Source organism: Fukomys damarensis, unplaced genomic scaffold, assembly GCF_012274545.1.
Source record: "Fukomys damarensis isolate Sample0158 unplaced genomic scaffold, DMR_v1.0_HiC HiC_scaffold_24, whole genome shotgun sequence".
NCBI lineage: Eukaryota > Metazoa > Chordata > Mammalia > Rodentia > Bathyergidae > Fukomys > Fukomys damarensis.
The window spans coordinates 63,363,459-63,382,962 of NW_022900936.1; the positions used below are offsets into that span (position 1 = coordinate 63,363,459).

The 19,504-nt window shown below is 42.9% G+C and overlaps 1 protein-coding gene across 1 annotated transcript; it reads left to right on the forward strand.

Moving 5' to 3' along the window:
- The first annotated feature begins 464 nt into the window (after window positions 1–464).
- On the forward strand, window positions 465–19,498 carry Poglut1 (protein O-glucosyltransferase 1). Its single transcript, XM_010630031.3, has 11 exons — window positions 465–637; window positions 1,183–1,273; window positions 2,830–2,973; window positions 5,049–5,184; window positions 9,052–9,173; window positions 11,368–11,427; window positions 13,068–13,167; window positions 14,859–14,917; window positions 16,130–16,297; window positions 17,534–17,590; window positions 18,236–19,498. Exons 1-11 carry the CDS (start codon window positions 553–555, stop codon window positions 18,390–18,392), a joined length of 1,179 nt encoding a protein of 392 aa, XP_010628333.1. The 5' UTR covers window positions 465–552; the 3' UTR covers window positions 18,393–19,498.
- Window positions 19,499–19,504: the final 6 nt, after the last annotated feature.

The window sequence follows — 19,504 nt, forward strand, 5'->3', positions numbered from 1 at the left end:
ATTCAGTCAAAACAATTGTTCCCCATATTTAACACCGTTGATTTTTTTTTTCTTCATGGTGTATCACCCAAATTGTTATAAATTCCTATTACAAAGGGACTGTGTTACACTATTTGCAACTCTTTGGAGTTCAATAATGTGTATACATGCTTAACAAATCTAAGTTACAGTATTTAGTAAGAAGCAGTTGGATGTTGTACAGTGGTCCAGCCTAGGCTCCTGTGTCAAGTCTTGGTTGTTCCACTGATTGAAGCAAGAAACACATCCTTTCTGATCCTCGGTTTTTCTGGCTACAAAGAATAAAATGTTTTCAATATGCTACAAAATGTAAAGAATTACCATTATCGGATGCATTTCCCCTTCTACTTTCCAGTCGCCCAGTTTCCTAGGAATACCCCGCCTCCAGCGTGGGGAGGGGCGGGGCTAGCGCGGCGGCCATCTTTGCATAGGAACGCCATCTTTGTGTGGGGCAGCCCTCATTCTGCCGCCATCTTTGTGTGGGGCGGCGGTTCTGTCGCGCAGTCCTGGGACTCCGCAGTGGGTCTGCCGGAGATGGATCTGGTGGAGAGCTCTCGGTGTCTGTTCTGGCTGCTGCTGCTACTCCTAGCCCCCGTGCAGGGCCGCCAGAAGGAGTCAGGTGGGGCCCGCAGTCGGGGCTCCGGGTCAGGAGGCTCTCCACGCGCGGCTAGAGCCCAGAGGATGCTGTAGCCGCTTAGCGCAGAGCTGCCGTCCTCCGGATTGGGAGCTTGCGGGGAGTGGGAAGTCCCCGGGTCGCCACTGGCGCCCTTGGGGAAGGGGTGCGCGTGTGTGTTGCCAGAAGAGACGGAGGAGGGTTAGTGTCCGTGGCTATTAAACGATCCTCTTTATGGAGTTTAATTTGAGTAGAAGGTGACAACCTGTGTCACAGTCCTGTTTATTGCTAGCTTCTGGGGCCCGCGCATTCAGCTTGCATCTCCAATTTCTTGGACACCCGATGGCCCAGGCAGAGGAGCAGACTTGATTTAAGCGCTGACGATTTTTAGAAAGAATCTTCCAGGGTTTCGTTTCCACTAGTGGCATGGGAAAGGGATTTCTGGTAGTTGGGAGTCTGTTGGTGCCGGCTGGCTTCCTGCCAGCCTGCTTGCCGCTAGCAAATAAAAATGCTCATGGGTATTTTGTTAACTCTCCTTTCACTTTTTAAAGGTTCAAAATGGAAAGTATTTATTGACCAAATTAACAGGGCTTTGGAGAATTATGAACCATGTTCAAGTCAAAACTGCAGCTGCTACCAGGGGTGAGTTCTTTGATCTGTCATTGAGAGCTAAATTCTTGTCACAAAAATATCTGAGATAGCTGAGAGACCTACGTTGCAGTGGTTAGAGCCAAGCATTTCTGCAGATAGTCAAAGGTGTCTGAGGTGGTTCTCCTAATTCTTTGGAATGGAGATTCCTTGGAATAGGAGAGGCCCCTTGGTCTTGGCACTGTGACTATTCCCTGTGAGATTTAGTCCATGGCTCTTTTTCCCATTTACAGAAAGCTTCCTGAGGTCTTGGTCTTTGTCTTTTTTTTTTTTTTCTCCCTTCCACGATTCCTCAGCCTAAGGCCTTCGCATTGATTTATATCCCCAGCCCTTCTTGTATTTTCTATTTTGAGGCAAGGTCTTGCTGGGCTGGGCTGGAACTTGCAGATCCTCCTGCCTCAGCCTCCCAGAGTGCTGGAGTTCCAGTTGTGTACCACGCTGCCTAGCCCAGGTCTGTGTCTGTGTTGTATCCCTGGTACTGGCCCTTAGTAAGTGCACTGAATAAATATTGTTGAAGGAATGAACAGACTTAACATTGAATCTAATACTTTCTTATTGATTGTCTTTGAAGTATGAAGGTAGGTCTGGGACTTGGTGTAGAACAAAGATGACTATGTACATTGAAAATAGAGTTGGATTCTAGTCACAGTTCTCGCCAATTACCACTGTGGCCAGCCATTTACCCTTCTCTGGTCCTCAGATTCCTCACCAGCTGAACAGAGTCCTTGTAGCTCCCTAGCCTGTTGTTTTGATGCCTGAAAAATTCACCTGATGGGCCAGGGATTTAGTTCAGTGGCATCATGCCTGCCTTGAAAGCACAAGGTTCTGAGTTCGATCCCTGGTGCAAAAAAAAAAAAAAAAAAAAATTTATCTCACTGTTTGGTAAAAAAAAAAAAAAAAAAAATTTCATCTGATGCTTGTGATACTTATTTTAAAATACATTTTATTTTATCCCATTCTACCCCCTCAAGCCCCCTCCCCTCCCTTTGTACAGAAGCTTTGTCTTATTGAAAATTTATTCTGTATTGAGCTTTACAAGAGATACAAAATAGTTTATTTTCTGGCTTTTACTAGCAGGCTTCTTGGGTATGTGTATATGGAAGGGAGGCAGGGCTTAACTGTGAGGCACGAATGGCTCTGTGGGGTATGTTCATAGAAAGGATGTTGGTAGGGCTGCAGGGCTGGGACATGGATGTAGCATGAACATCAATGGAGAATTTGGATCAGACAATCCAGGCAGGGGCAATAGATAGAGGGAAGAAGACATATAGACTTGTCCTTACTTTTTGTGACTTTGCTGAGTTTGATGTTTTTCGATCACACATGGTGTTTCTGGGGAATAGTTCCTTGTTCATGCCCTCTTGACCCATGCCTCCCCAGTACTGGGGAGTGAACCCAGAACTTCATGCTAGGTGAGTGCCCTCCCACTGAGGTACAGCCGCAGCCCCATCCACCATTCTTTCTAGTACTCTGCAAGAGCACTCTGGAAGGAGATGGAGTGGTTTTACTCTCCTGGCCTGCTTTCCCTAAGAATTCCCATTTCTTCGCAGTGTCATAGAAGAAGATCTGACTCCTTTCCGAGGTGGCATCACCAGGAAGATGATGGCAGAGGTAGTTAGCCGAAAGTTAGGAACCCACTATCAGATCATTAAGAACAGATTATACCGAGAAGATGACTGCATGTTTCCCTCCAGGTAAGACTTGACAGGCAGATGTTATCGTCTGACATTATTACCCACAGGCTACTTGATACTGCTCTTAGAAGCCAATTGAAGGGACTAACCAGCAAATCCCTTCTCACATTTCAGGGGGAATACAAAATGCAGTAATAATAAGTTCTCCTGGCCTGGGAATTTTTCTTGCCAGGTCCTCTAGCAAAGCCTGTCTCCTTTTCTTCATGAGGCTGTTACTGGCTGTTGCTCTGCCCCTTCTTCTCTTCCTTCCTTGGCTATAGTAGCTGCACAACACAGGCTGATGAGATCTGGCAGCGTGAGGTGGACTGAAGGAGGGAAAGAAACATAGGTATTTATTTATTGAGTGTCTCTAAGTCACTAAGTTATTTGGGCTGAGCTGGAACTTGCAGATTCTCCTGCCTGAGCCTCTCAGAATGCTGGGATTACAGGTGTGTACCCACATACCTGGCCTAGACTTACTGATCTTTGTCAATTTGATTGGTAAAATCATCATCTAATATCATTGACATTTCTTTTTCACTAATACAGCTGAGTATCTATGTTTATTAACCTTGATATTTTGTAGTTATCTCCCTATATATAAATTTTTCTTTTTCTTTTTCTTTTTTTTGTACTGGGGATTGAACTTGGGTCTTTGCACTTGCGAGGCAAGTGGCGGCACCACGGAGCTAAATCCCCAGCCTAAAATTTTTAATTAATTTAAGATACTGTCTTATTATGAAATCTAGGCTGTCCCTGAACTTGTGATCCCCTAGCCTCAGCTCCCTGAGTGCTGGGATTCTGGGAATGTACCATTATACCTGGCTTATAAAATTATTTTAAACTAGTCATTTCCATGGTGCCAGATAATTCTGATTAAGCCTTAGAATGCTGCCCACAGGTCGAATAGTGAGGACCTCAAAGGATGGGGCAGAAACAAGCTAAACCATCAGTGTTTCTTTTCTGTCAAGAAATCCTCAGAAGCCTGGTGTGGCGATACATGCTTATAATTCCAGCACTTGGGAGGTCAAGGAAGGAGGATTGCCACAAGTTTGAGGCCAGCTTCAGCTACATAGTGAATTCAAGGCCAGCCTGAACTACATAACAGGCCCACATCTCAACAGCCAAAAAACTGAGCATTCCAGGGGGTTCAGTCAGAAAGCAGAGTGATAGTCTTCATGATCATGTAAACACTTTTCCTCCCTAGCAAAACTAATTTTAATAGTGTCCTGGTTTTAAGTTGAAGACAGTAGACAATGAAGATTTTCTTTCTTCATAAATTATTGAGACTTAATGTGGAAATAAAAATGGTGTCTGTGTTAATCAGCTTCCTGTTACCATAACAAAATCCTTGGACTAATTAGAAGTAGGGAAGGTTTACTCTGGCTGACAGTGCTGATGTTCCAGTCCACGTTCCCCAGGCCCCATCAATCTGGACCTGTGGCAAGGCAGTGCATCAAGGTGGGAGCACATGGTGTCACCTCATGGCAGCTAGGAGGAAAAATGGAGAGCAGGACACCATCCTCGTGTCCCACAGCCTCCTTCAAGGGCTGTCCCCATGGCTTAGCCTCCCGTGAAGCTCTGCCTCTTACATAGGTTGTCTACCACTTGCCAAAAGCACCACGCTGAGGATAGAGCCTCTAACACACAGGGCTTCCAGGGGACATCCCAGATCCTAAGTATGGCAGTATGTTTCTGAGGAACAAAGCCCAAGGGACACAGTGAGAAAATTAGCTGTTCTGGTTCCTACCAAAATGTGTACCTTGCCTATGAACTAGACTATTTCACATAAAGGAAATAAAGAAAAAACTGGAAATGAACAGAGAAGTGGTAGAAGTGGCAATAATATTTCCTTCAAAGTTGAGATGATTTATATGGAAAATGTTATTGTGTTATAAGCTGGAGCATCTTAGCTATGAATGATAGCTTACACATTATGGAAAAAAGGATTAGACCCTTTAGAAGCATTGCTTTCAGGAGACTGTAGTAGGCTGATGATCTGAACACTGGCTTGTGTCACTTTAAGACATGATTGAAACGCTTCTTTGTCCTAGAGCCTGCAGAAACTGCCCTGGTGACTGTTTTCTGGTTGGCAGGTGCAGTGGTGTTGAGCACTTCATTTTGGAAGTCATTAGGCAACTCCCTGACATGGAGATGGTGATCAATGTACGCGATTATCCCCAAGTTCCTAGATGGATGGAGCCTACCATCCCAGTCTTCTCCTTCAGTAAGGTAAGTACAAGAAGAGCCACATAGGGGTGGGAGGTAGAAGGGGTCCCCTAGGATATTAGCAAGGGATTATTGTCCTGAGGTAGAGTTTGGTGGGTAGTGGTGATAACACCCGAGGTCCAGGAATGGATCTGTGCACCTGTTAGTTCCCAGTAGTTGGACGGTAAGACTAAGGAGATAAAGTGAGGATGTGAAAGTAATGCAAGTTTGCTTAAGTGCCTGTAGGGATGGGGTGGAACCTAGGGACCAAGAGGCCTGAAGAACCCGCAAGGCCTTCAGATAGGGCTCTAAGATCCTCCAGAGGCTGTGGGAGGCATCCAAGAAAGGACATGAGCTTGGAGTTAGGGAACACCTTCACTCAAAAATATTTATAGAGCTAGGGAGGTAGAATGCTTGCCTGGAATATGCAGGGCCCCAGGTTTGATCTCCAACATTGCAAACAAAATTTTTTGATCTCCTAGAGTGAGATATCAGTTATAGTGCTAGATATTATCCATCCTATCCGTGCCTATATCCCAAGGGCTCAGTAGAGCTAAAAGTGAACCTGAAGGTGTAGATATTGCCACCTGGTTTGTATCCAAACAGTGTATCGCAGAGGAATTGTGATAGTTACTGTGGAGGATAGGAGTAGCTCGGACACACCTGTAGGCTTAGGGACGTTGGGACAGTGAATATCTTGTCGGTCTAAAGTGTGCAGATGTGCACTGGTAGGGATGGGCCCTGGTTCCCCAGAGACCAGATATGAAAGCTGTTGCGGGTGGAGATGGGGAGGTTAGAAGACAGTAGATGGAAGGTGCTATGGGGGAAGCGTAAATGTAGGAAACTCCTTTGCAGCTGGGAACAGGAACACCATCTCTGATTTGGTTTTTCCAAAGCAGAGAGCTTTTTATTTCCCGCTTTTTCTTTATCATAGTTTACTTTCTCTCCAGACTTGTTTATTTCCTGTGTTGCAAGTGGGCTGAGGCCACATTTGTGTTGTGTTGCCTATGATTAGCCTCATTTCTCAAATGTGCTTGGTCCCATTGTTTGTCGTGAAAGTCTCCCAGAAGAACAAATAGAGGCTCCCATGTAAGTCAGTAAGGTCTTTGTGTGTATTACTTAATATGTTGTTTCTGTAGGTGATGAACTATGACCATCAGTATGCTAACCTTCCTTTCATTTTTTGCTTCCGTTTTACTTTTTTTAAATCAGTGACTCCTGGTTTCCAAGAGATTTTAGCCTGTCAACTTTGTAGTTAAGTGTACAGTTTCCAGTAACACCTGTTAGGTAGGTAGTGCTTGATGAATCACATATTTTTAAAGTTTAAGAGTTGTCAAACAGCATATTGTACCTGTCATCTCAATGAAGAAACAGTAGAGTTAAGGGTTTGTCAGTGGCCTGATATTTAATCCACATGACTATAAAAAGCAACAAATGATTTCAGACTTCCTTCAAAAGATTTGTGGTAACACATTTTCTCCCCATTCTGCCCATTAGCCCTTCTGACCCCTGTCAATGAATAGCCAACCATTATGGTTTATGTCTAGATGTTGCCCCAAAGCTTCATGCAGTCTCATGTGGGGCTTTTTCAGAGGTGGCTGGATCTAAAGTGTGTGACGCTGGAATGCATAGTGCAATGCTGGGCTCAAGGGCCTAGGATTAAGGGTGTGAGTGCTATGGGCCCTAAGTAGCCTGAGTAAGATAAAGGGGTCAGAAGGACGCTGTTCAGTCCCTCATTGCTTTTGCTGTCTCTTGGCAGCATGAACTGTTGCCCCCCTGCCATGTGCCACCCTGCCTTGGAGCCAGCCAATTATGGACTTAAACGTCTACGAACTGTGAGCTGAATAAACCTTTTCCCTATAACTTTGGATATCATGTATTTTGTCTCAGCAATGAGAGAAAATAACTAACACATGAGGGATTTGTTGATCAACCAGTATGAACTGAATAGTGCCACAGTGTTACGTAACCCTACCTAACAATTATGGAGTACTTGCTATGTGCCAGATGCTGTCCCAAGTTTTTACATGTGTTAAGATATTTATATTCAAAATAGGCTGATAGATGCTACCGACCGTAGGGCAGCAAACACGGGATTTCACGAGGAGATACAGGTTCTCTGAAAGGTGGGAGCAGGTTCGGCGATGACAGACAGACAAAAGCACTCAACACCGAGGTGAAGTTTGCAAATGCTGCTGCAATTTTATTTCTAACGCTAGGCGTTTATTTACTAGTTTCAAGGGCACACCTCAAGAGTGATTCCAGTCACAGGCAGGCATGAGAAAGATAGACAATAGTACTGTAAAAACTAAGACCACAAGGTCAAGGTAAGACCACACCTATATACCATCACAAAAGCTAAGACCATTAAGTCAAGGTAAGACCACACCTATACGCAGTCAGAAGGGGAAGTTTGTAAAACAAAGGACTGGTTTCAGCATGTCACCTTCAGGATCACCTTCAGGACTTCACAGTCCGGGGCTCAGGGTCAGCACTTTGGCCGCTCGTCCTCTTGTGCCTCAATACCTCCCCATCTCTAGGAACATCTAATTGTTCCTGACCTTTCCTGGGCCCAGAATGCAATTGTACAGATAATGAACAAATAGTAATAAAGACAAAATAGAACAGAATTATAAATGAACCCAATGTCCCCAAACTGCAGGCAGAGAGGCCAGCTATTCTCTTCACGGCTGACTTCGCATGCGGTGTGTGCCAAGGACCTCCAGGAGGCTTAACCCCGTGGGGACGATACCTCTGGTCTGGTTTCTGCCAGGTGACCGGCATTGTCACGCAGACTCCACTGGAGTGGTCGTGGCAGATAGATAAATGGCATTATTGATATTATGTTCAATAATTGCACAACAAGGAAACTGAAGTATAGAGAGATTAACTCACTTAGCGCTCTAAAGACATGGAGTCCATTTCAGACTCATGATCTGTCTCCAGAGCCACACTCTTCACCATCTCACTGTATTTCCTAGTTCTTGCTCGCAAAACAGCCACTAGACTGGGTGCAGCGTCACGTGCCTATAATCTCAGCACTCTGGGAGCCCAAGACAGGAAGATTACAAGTTCCAGCGCAGTCTGGGCATCTTAGTGACTTAATGAGACCCTGCCTAAAAATACCAGAGCAGAAGAAGCCTGGGGTTATAGCTCTGTGTAAAAGCTCCTAGTCCAATCCCCCATACCATCACAATCCCCCCCAAAAAAAAACCAATGCTAAGAAATAAGAACAAGCAAGGCACTAAAAACTCCAAGGGTAATAGCAATTAAACAAGGAGGGAACTTTGTGATTATTCACAATTGGGCATATTATATCCATAAACTAAAAATCTGAATGATATATATACTCTAGAAAAAACAGAATTTTTGGGAACTAAAAAGGTTGAGCTTTAATACGATTCTAAAGTCTAGGATTCAGTGAGACTGTGAATTTTAATCTTATAGTCACTTCTGTGTTCTTGTTTGTTTGTTTGGTACTGGAGATTGAACTCAGGCCTTTGCACTTGTGAGGTAGGCAGTGGAACCACTGAGCCAAATCCCGAGCCCACTTTTGTGTTTTTGTTTTTTGGTTTTTAGTTTTTTGAGACAGGGTCTCACTATGTACTTGAGACTGACCTGGAACTCACTATGTAGCCCAGGCTGGTCTCGAATTTACAGTGATCCTCCTGCCTCAGCCTCCCAAGTGCTGGGATTACAGGCATGCACCACCACGCCCGGCTAACTTTTGTATTTTAATGTATAGATGTGGGCATTGCAGAAAAGAGGAACTGTATCTTTGGCAAGTTGGTATTATAGCAACGCCTTGTCCGTATCCTGCATGAGTGCAGTTTGCCTCTTCTTGCTCTGTTCCAAGACTTATTTATAATGGCCTCTCTGTTTCTGATGAAGACATCAGAGTACCACGATATCATGTATCCCGCTTGGACATTTTGGGAAGGAGGACCTGCTGTTTGGCCAATTTATCCTACAGGTCTTGGACGATGGGACCTCTTCAGAGAAGATCTGGTAAGGTAGGTCCCATAGAGAGGTTTTATTTTTCCCCTTTGTGGGTTTTCTTGAAATGAGTAGAATAGAGGCAACATTTACTTTACAATAACTGACTTTTAAGTTAAAAATAAAGGATAGTGGGCTGGGGATTTAGCTTAGTGGTACCGTGCCTGCCTTGCAAGCACAAGGTCCTGAGTTCGATCCCCAGTACCAAACCATAAAAATTTAAAAATAATAAAGGGTAAAAAATTGTTTCTAGCATAAGCAAGTTTGAGTGTCTATAAAAGTATTTGCATGTCCATGAATACAGCAGAAGAGTTTTTCTTAAGCTGTCTGCAGTCCCTCTGTGGGGAGGATAAGGGGGTTTTTAATATATTTAAAAATTTTCCTGTACTTTAAAAAATGACCATGTTGTGAGAGAGGATGGAAAATTCCTTGGAGTAACGTACACGTACTTGATAATTGATAGCGGAATCCTTCAGACAGGGATGAGGGGGCATGATAGCCTTATAGTTATCTCAAGTACCTGCTTACTCCGGGCTGGGGATGCTGGCGCACAACTCCACTCCCAGCTCAGAAGGCTGACACAGAAGGATCACTGGGAATTCAAGGCCAGCCTGGGCTACATAATAAGACCCTGTCTCAAAAAAGTTAAAAACAAAATTAAGTGTAAGCTGATTTCAGATCCTCTTTCTTTATGACTGAAACATGCTTTAATGTGTTAAACAACTCCTTGCTGGCATGATTCAGGATATAAGTGGAAGGTATGCTGTACCCAGCTGCATTTTACAGAAAGGAGTCAGGAAGCATTGGTGCTTAATTAGGCCAGGCATAATGGTACAGGCCTGTACTCCCAGCACTCTGGAGGGGGAGGCAGGAGGATCATAAATTCTAGCCCAGCATGGGAAAGTTATTGATTTATGTGTGTGTGTCAAGAAGGGGTAGAGGAGTGGGGGGATAGCTTGGTGCAAAGCCCTGGGTTCAAGCCCTAGTACCACAAAAAACAAAATCAAAACCAGAAGACCCAAAAATCAGCATTGGTGCTAGAACACAGCCCATGGAAGTCTTCTCTGGACTGTAAGGATAGCAAGAATTAAATTCCAGTTTCTGTAAATGTTTGTCACTTCTACAAGTGTAGCTGGAGATTCAAAGATTAAGAATATGTCTTCTTCCTGAAGAAACACATGGGGCCCAATCCCTAGTAGCAGTTAAAATCCTGTGGGCAAATATAGGTCTCTTCTCCAGCAGCTGTAATTTGGCAAATTTTAAAAATGTTACTAAGTCTTATGTTTTGTAGAACTAGATCTGGAAAACGTCTTTGTTCAGCTGTTCATTTGATAGACATGGGAATGAAGACCCAGAGAAAGTCAAGTGACTTGCCCAATGTCAGGGGCAAACCCAGGCTTGAAGTCCAGGTTATTGAGCACATTGTCCTCTCTACTAGAGCAGCTAGTACCACCTGAGGCCCCTGGACATTGAATCCGATTTCGCTTACTTGCTTTTGGTTTTGAACATAATTTTAAGGGGTGGGAGAAGTTGTTAACTTTTTTTCCTCTTAAAATTAGTCTTTTGCATTGGCCTTCAATGTTTGGGTTGGTTGGTTGGTTGGTTATTTATTTGCTTGAGATAGCACCCAGGACCTTCACATCAAGCTATATCCCTATCCCTTCCTGAATATTTTTTTAAACATTGAAACAGGGTCTTGCTCATTTGTCCTAAACATGCCATCTAGAGTAGGAGCTTTTCTTTTCTTTTCTTTTTTGGTAACAGGGCTCGAACTTGGGGCCTTGCGCTTGCTAGGCAGGCGGTGGCACCACTGAGCTAAATCCCTGGCTAGGAGCTTTTCTTTCAGTAAGTTAATGTTAATTTATTCATGGGGCAGTAGATTTGTTGATGTTTCTAATAAACCCCAGAACAGTGAAATCTTAACAAAAGGGATCATGGTGTCCTTCAGAATTGTTCTTTTGTTTGGCCTTCATCGGATTTATTTAAAAATACAGTCAAGTATGGTGGCACATGCCTGTGATCCCAGCAGCTGAAGCAGAAGGGTCCCCCATGACTTTGAGGCAGCCTGGACTGCATAGTGAGACCCAGTCTCACACAAATAGTTGAGTGAATGAATGGGTGAATAAGAAGCCCTGAGCTAATCTTCGGAAATGGTTGGAACATATCCTTATGTAATTGAAGATAGGAACTAATCAAAATCTGTATTTTTAGGTCAGCAGCACAGTGGCCATGGAAAAAGAAAAATTCTACAGCGTATTTCCGAGGATCAAGGTGATTATCTTTTCTAATCTCTTGCAAAGGTACTCTTCTAAGCATGTGTAAAATATAAGCAATCTTGAGAGTATGACGAACTCTTTCAACCCTGTGGTTGAAAGAGAAACCTAAGATAACTGAGGAATAAAGGTGGAATCACAGAATTTTACACTAAAGAAGAATTCAGTTTTTGCCTGAATCGCTCTGAACTGAACTGAAATTCAAAGAAGTAAAGCTTGTCCTGCGGTCATTCAGCAGATGTGCAGAGTGCCTAATTGTGCTGGACACTGACCGTGTGGTACTGAGCAGAGCAGAGGTTGTCTGCTGGGTCACGATTTCCTCAGAGTCACTTGGCGGATATCACAGTCACCCTGCTGGTTACCGCAGCTCGGGCATCATCCCCAGGTCTCCTACTGCCTTTGTCCTGTACCCCTAAGCCCTTTGACCACATGGCTGCCAAACACTGCTTAATAGACAGACAGAGGCCAGGGAACATGGAGAGGGAGGTGGAAAGGAGAGAGAAGAAGAAAATGGAAAAGGTAGTAGAACACTGTTGTTCAGTATCCTCTCTCCCTGGTGCCATGAACAGGACTTGGTAGGTGGGTGCACAGTGAGTATATGTGGGACAAATGAACCGAAAGGACCATGAAAGGGAAGACAGGCGTGGTGGTGCACATCTGTAATCCCAGCACTCTGGGAGCCTGAGGCAGGAAGAGCACAAGTTCCAGCTGATCCTGGGCAACTTAGAGATTTAATGGCATCCTGTCTCAAAATAAAGAATAAAAAAGAGCTGAGGATGTAGCTTCGTCCAAAGGCCTGGCTTCAATCCCCAGTACTACAGAAAGAGGGGAAGGGGCTGGGTGAGGTGAGGAGAAGGCTTTTGCAGTTTTGTGATGACTGTTTATCACTTTGGCAGGGGACTTTAGATTGCGTGTGGGCCTTCTACCCATTGCTTACTGTTCCTAACTTTTCTGATTGCCAGCTCTTGAGATCATAGATTCTGAACTTGGGGTTCATAGCCGGGCTGCAGGAGTTTTAGGGCCTCCTTGAAATTAAATGGGGAGATGTGCATTTATCATTTTTTGGGGGGATCCACAACTCCTCACGTGTCAAGACCCTCTGCTCTTTAGACCGTAGCTAGGACTTCTTTCACGAACAGCTTCAGATTTTGAATCCTTTGGTTTCTAGTTTTGTTGTGTTTTCTAATGTAAACATCATCTGGACTTTCTAGAGCATGTGCAACAAAGGTCATATAGCTATTTCAGTGAGTGGTAATTACCTAGTCATGTAGCTGTGAACATGAGACTACATGAACCTTCCTAGAAGAAAAGGCTACATGAACCTTCCATGGGATACAGCCATAGAGACCAGAACAACACACCCTTTGAGACCATATGCCAACTAAGAAAAGCCGGACACTCCCTATTCCTGAAGGGTGCGTGGAGAGACAGCACGTACCACTGAGGTGCTGTGATAACAGGGATGCCCCCCTGCAACCTTCAGGGACGGGGAGTTTCTGGATAATTCAGAAACCAGTGATGTATCCATCTGTGCAGAAAGACAGAGCTTGGGTTATGGTGTTGCTCTCCTTTCAGTTATGGGAACAGTGTATGGTACAGGCCACATAGCTGTACGTCTTGTGTTTGTTTCTTTTATAGGACAAGTCCAGAACGGGATCCTCTTATTCTTCTATCGCGGAAAAATCCAAAACTTGTCGATGCAGAGTACACCAAAAACCAAGCCTGGAAATCTATGAAAGTAATCAGCAAACACCTGAATAGAACTACAGCAATGAACATTCTCACTCAAAGAATGTTGCAACCTGGGTAGAATCTGAAATTAGGTTTCCTCTCCGTGGTGAGATGAATGTAGAGCAAGTTCCACAAAACAGTATTAGCCTAGATGTAAATTCTTCTATTTCAAACACACATTGCTTTTCTGGCTACAGTATTACTAGCTTTTTCTGGGAAATCCAGGTGGTAAAGATTTCATCTGTGCAGGCCTTGTGGCCTCTGTCTTAGTATTCTCTGCTGTGGCAGGGTGAAAGCAACCGTAGGCAACAGGTAAACAAATGAGCGTGCCTCTTTCCTAAAAAAAACTTTATTTATAGTCACTGAAATTTGAATTTAATGTAGTTTTCACAGTTCATACGTAAAGCTTTTTTCTTTTGCTTTTTTTGAAAATGTGAAAATGTTTAGTCCATGGGTTCTACAAAACCTAAGTGGTGGGTTGTGGCTGTAGTTTGCCAAACCCTGGTTTAAACTAATAGTTCTTAACCCTGGCTATAATAGTAAAACCAGAGAGCTTAACTGGTAAATCAATGAATATATGGCTGGAAGGCCAAGAATCTTCATTTCTTTAAAACATCCCAAGTGATTCCAAGGTGAAGCCAGAAACTGAGTCTTTTAGTCTGGAGTCTGTCTCTGTCCTCTGAACTTGCTCCCACCAGCTTGAACGACCGGTGGCACACACATAACTGTTCCATCAGGTGGAATTTCTTGGGAAACAATTTAATGTATGTATTGTTTGATAGTTATGAGCAAATGAGTTTGAAAAACTGTTAAATAAAAGTACATAAAAATGCATTTAGCATAGGAGTTGTTAGTATTTACTTAGAGGCAGCAAAAGCCAAGAAAAGGTACTGCCCTTGTCAAGCTGCCTATCTCCCAGAGAGGACAGAAGGTATGTAGGGTTTTTCAGTTCATTGCCCGCAGGTGTCGGCAGGTGAACGCAAGGAGTGAGCCAGAGAAAACACTTAATAGCTGCAGTTTGTTGCTACCAAATGGGAATAGTTTTCACATCTTTTTTGTTTGTTTTGTTTTGTTTGTTTGTTTGGTACCGGGGATCAAACTTGGTTCTTTGTGCTTGCGAGGCAGGCCACTGAACCACTGAGCTAAATCCCTGGCCCAGTTTTCAGATCTTGCATTGTATTTTATTTTATTTTCTCCAAGAAAAATTGGAAGCTTGGATTTTTGCAAGAAGTAATCCTGCCAGCCATAAATATTGACATTAATTTAATTTTTTTAAAAAAAATGCCTACCATGCCCAACAAAATTTGTGTGTGTGTGTGTGTGTGTGTGTGTGTGTGTGTTCTCCTCCTAAGCCCAGCAACCAGTGCTTGTGACCTCTGTATGTAATTTACCCACTGGAAATGGGCTGCAGATTGTGCTCTCCCGAGTTCAAAGCATGAAGCAGCATGGCTTCAAGTGAGCTTAAGTTCTGGTCAGACAGACTTGGGTTAAAACCCTAATGTCACATAAACCTGAACAAGTTTCTTAACTTCTGGAAACCGTGACTTCTCATCTAGTTAATGAGAATAATAACCCACTGAGTGTGTTTATTGTGAGGGTTAAACAAGTTTATGTTCATGAGAAGTTTAACAGTGCTTGCTGCACATGGGTTGCCCATAATACTACCACTACTAATACCAGTGACTTTTTCATTTAAAGGATACCTTGGGAAAACCAGCGGCTAAAGATGTCCATCTTGTGGACCACTGCAAATACAAGTACGACTTCCAGAGCTCCTGACTCTTAGGTTCCATATTGCTTCTGAAATAGCTTCACTTTGGATGAGAACTTTAATACCAAAATCTGTCATTAATTCATTTAGCTGACTTTTACTGAGGGCCTTCTGTGTACTGACCTGAGTTCTGTGCAGACTGTAGAGTAGAATGAAACAGTTTCCCTGCTTCTGGGGAGCTTGCCATGAACTAAAGTGCTGGGTTTTGTGTTTTTTTTTTTTTTTTTCTGTAAATCACCCGTCCAAGAGTTGAAGTTAGGCCAAATATGATCAGGTTAATAAGTACAGTGTGTGTGGGGGAGATGAAGCTCAGGGTACAGCATGTGTTTAGCATGCTTAAGGTCTTGGGTTTGGTCCTCAGCATGTGTATGATGTATGATACATATATGCCAGGACTAAGGATCTGTTAAGCATCCTTAGAGGAAAGAATCCTGTTAAACAGCCATAGAGGAAAGTAGTGTGGGGATCCAGAGATAAGAATGCTGATTGCAAACACAGTGAGACAGGGTCTTACTGCATAGTTGAGGGTGGTCTTGAACTGACATGTAGCCCAGGCTGACCTTGAACTCACACCAGGCTTCCTACCTCAGCCTCCTGAATGCTGGAATTACAGGTGTGTGCCAGCACATCTGGCTACGATAGCCTTTTTCCAAGGAGCATTTCTTTGAAGGTTGATTAGGTGAGGTCTATTCTCCACAGAAAGGGACGAAGAAGAAGGTGATGTCAGGAAAAGGGATGTCCTTGATCATTTGGGATACATTAGGATGCTAAGACTAGTTACAGATACTAGGCATAGACAGATAAGCCTGTGAAATTTTTTTTCACTCTTGATTTTTGATGTGCCCCATTGAACATTACTGTTTTTTTTTTCAAGTATGTCCCAAATCTACAACAGTCTCTTATTTCCTTCTGAGCTTTATATCCTTTCCACCCATCATTCAGCTTCTGAACTTATCTAGCTCTGTCTGGAGAAAGTGTCCCTCTTTGTTTCTTACCTGACATTTCCAGAGCAACCTGGAGCAGCCCTGGAAAAGCAGGACATTTATGGAAACCCCACAGAGGCATACAGATGTGTGCTGCAAAACTGAAAATGAGAAGGGGAAGGAAAGGATTCACAAGAGGAGGGAATAAGTAAGAAATATTGTGTTTGTGGCCACAGACATAAAGTATCCAAATGTATTTTGCTCTTTTTCTCCAGGTATCTGTTTAATTTTCGGGGTGTAGCTGCAAGTTTCCGCTTCAAACACCTCTTCCTGTGTGGTTCACTTGTTTTCCATGTTGGCAGTGCATGGGTAGAATTCTTCTATCCACAGCTGAAGCCATGGGTTCACTATATACCAGTCAAAACAGATCTCTCCAATGTCCAGTAAGTAGCTGTCCTTCAACGGAGTGTCTCAAACGTTGCAATTGGCTGCAAAATCCAGCCGTTTAAGGCATTTACTCTTTTTTTTTTTTTTTTTTTTTTTTTGGTTTTTTTGAGACAGGGTCTCACTATGTAGTTGAGACTGACCTGGAACTCACTATGTAGCCCAGGCGGGTCTAGAACTCACAGCGATCCTCTTGCTTCAGCTTCCCAAGTACTGGGATTACAGGCGTGCACCACCACGCCTGGCTTTTTTTTTTTTCTTTTCTTTTCTTTTTTGGTACCTGGGATCGAACTCTGGTCCTTGCGCTTGCGAGGCAGGCAGCGGAACCACTGAGCTAAATCCCTGGCCTAAGGCATTTACTCTTGATGATATGTTCCAGTGAAAGTTTTATTCCTATTTACTTGGTTTGCACATATGAATAGTGATGCATTCTTATCCACCCAAGCTGTGGTGGCATTTACTTTGAAAGAGTGCTTCCGGGCTGGTTCCACTGTAACAGTCTGAAGTAAAAAGGGCTCTGATCTCTCAAAGAGTAACAGTAGGGCTATTTCATCCTGTTACATTATCAATGGGATTTCATATATAACATGAAACTGACCCACATAAAGCTTAAATTTCCTCTCATGGTGGGAAAACATAGGAAGAGATACAGAGAAGGGCCAGAAATGTGACCCCAGTTCCCTCTTCCAGGGACTAGCCCAAGAATTTGGAGATGGAGTCCAATCACAGTGATGCATGCCTATAATCCAAGCACTTGAGAGGCTGAGATGAGGGTTGCTGTGAGTTTGAGGTCAAGGCCATCTGGAATTATATCGAGACACTGTCTGAAGAAATCAAAAAACAAAAAAAGAAAAGAAAAGAATTTAGAGACAGGTTAGAAATGCTATTTCACTTTTGCGTTTTTAGAATATCATTGAACATTTCTGTGTTTTCTCAAATATGTCCAAAATCTCTAATTGTGAGACAGGGCCTTGCTAAGTTGCCCAGGCTGGGCTCAAACTTGCAGTACAAGTCTTGCCTCAGGCTCCAGAGTCCTGGGATTGCAGGCATGTGCTACCATGCCCCCAGCCTAAGCTTTTGTTGTGATTGTTTTTTTCCTACAAGCACCCTAATATCTTTACCTTAAATAGATAATGTACCATCTACATACCTAGAGATTAATCTATGGTTTTGCTGACTTAGTATTAATGAGTTTAGCTTAAATTTTAAGGGTCTAATAATTCTTTTCATTTTAGGGAACTTTTGCAGTTTGTAAAAGCAAATGATGATATAGCTCAAGAAATTGCTGAAAGGTAAGCTCTGTTCATTTTTCCTTTTTCTATTTTGTCACCCCTGCCCCGACACCTGGTTTTTTTTGAGATAGGGTCTTTCTGTGTAGTTCAGACTGGCCTTGAACTCACATACATAACTCAAACTGGGCTCAGACTTGCCTCATACTCACCGCAGTCCTCCTGTCACAGCCTCCCAAGGGCTGAGATTATGGGTATGCTTCACTATGCCCAGTTTACCACTCCCATTTTGCCCTAGCTAAAGTTACCTGAATAATAATATTCAAGTAATGTAATATTACCATGATAATATCTATACATCTGTCTCATGATACCTAGATAATTCAAGAATAAAGCTGCCTGGGGAAAAACATGTATACATTCACATATCTCTCAAGCTATATAAAAATAGACTGGAATTTTGGCTTAAGTAAGTACTTCTGATGATCCCTGGCTGATAATATGTCTGTTTTTAAGGGAAAAATACTAAGCTCTATTGCTAAATGCAAGTATATGGATACGATGATATTTTTGGTTTGAGTCAGGTGAGTCAGTTCAGTATAAAGAACTCCAAATAAGGCTTGCTCCAACATAGCCAACTTACATGGAAGCTATTATTTATTATACTAATTCTATCCTTTAAAATATTCATGTTACTTTTTTCTCTAGGGGAAGCCAGTTTATTATAAATCACTTGCAGATGGATGATGTCACGTGTTACTGGGAGAAACTCTTGACTGAATACTCTAAATTCCTGTCCTATAATGTAACACGAAGGAAAGGCTATGATCAGGTTATTTCCAGAATTTTGAAAACTGAACTGTAGCGGTCATAGGACCGGAGTCCTCTGTGTGGCTGCAGATCTCAGCTGTCCTGTGGTGAAAAGCTTCCTGCAAGCATGGCACCAGAACCTTGAACACCCTTCATCAAGCTAAGCATCTGCTTTTCCTCATGCTGCACCCACAGCGAGTCTTAAGTCTTGGGGGAGATCTAAAATGTGTGTAACACACAGATATGAAGCACCTCAACTTGGGCTGAGAAAGGACAAGAAGTCCTGAGATGTGGGTTTTGAACTGGATTTTACCTTCCATTTTCTAATGACAAGTCACAGCTTGTGCCTCGGATCAGCTACGTGTACATGTGCGTCACTGTGAAATCGAGTGTGTCCGTGTGTTGATGCCTTTTGTTTCATCACTCAGATCTGGTATAGCTCATTGCCATGACTCTTTTAAGTTATTCTAGGCTTCATCTTTGCTCCTTTATTTTATTGTAGAAATTCTGTGGGATTTGGGAAAATGCCTGGACCTCAGTTCCTAAAAGGTCTAAGGAAGCAGTGGCTGTGTCATGCGATGACATAGGACTTCTTTTTGTAAAAGTATAAACTCTGGTATGCAGGGGGTTTGTATAGTGCCACATAGAAAGGCCCGGTTGCCTGAGTAATTGTTGCAGTTGCATTTCAAGGTCCTATTCTGTGCCTTCCCACCCCTCTTTTTATTCTCTCTCTGAAGGACACAAAAAACTTGTTAATAAATTTAGGAAGTGGTGATCTTCACTCTTTAAAAGAACTCTGCTTAAAAGAGCAGCTCTTCTTCACCCTTTGCACATCTTAATATTTTTTCTTATTAAATTGATAGAAACAGGGCAGGCTCGGTTTTACGCAGGGATCACATGGAGTCTCTGTGTGAACACATCATTAAGATGGTAATTTAGAGCACCCAGCTTTTACATTCACTTATATATATTTTAGTTGTTTAGGTCCTTTCTTTTGCTCTCTTCCCCCGTTTTGAAAATGACATTTGGATAGTAGTTTATTCTACCAGATGTTCTCTCTTAATAGTTAAAAACTCAAGAAATATGTTTAGATTAAAACTCTAGTTCAGTGACTTAGAACCATTCTCATCTCTTACGTTCAACATTTCTTTTTTTTTTTTTTTTTTT

What these genes read in the sequence shown, in the direction of transcription:
- Poglut1 (XM_010630031.3), top strand. Translation starts at nt 553, where the DNA reads ATGGATCTGGTGGAGAGCTCTCGGTGTCTGTTCTGGCTGCTGCTGCTA. An exon ending in GGGCCGCCAGAAGGAGTCAG is followed by an intron (nt 638 to 1,182) that starts GTGGGGCCCGCA and finishes CACTTTTTAAAG; the next exon opens with GTTCAAAATGGAAAGTATTT. An exon ending in TTCAGAGAAGATCTGGTAAG is followed by an intron (nt 9,174 to 11,367) that starts GTAGGTCCCATA and finishes CTGTATTTTTAG; the next exon opens with GTCAGCAGCACAGTGGCCAT.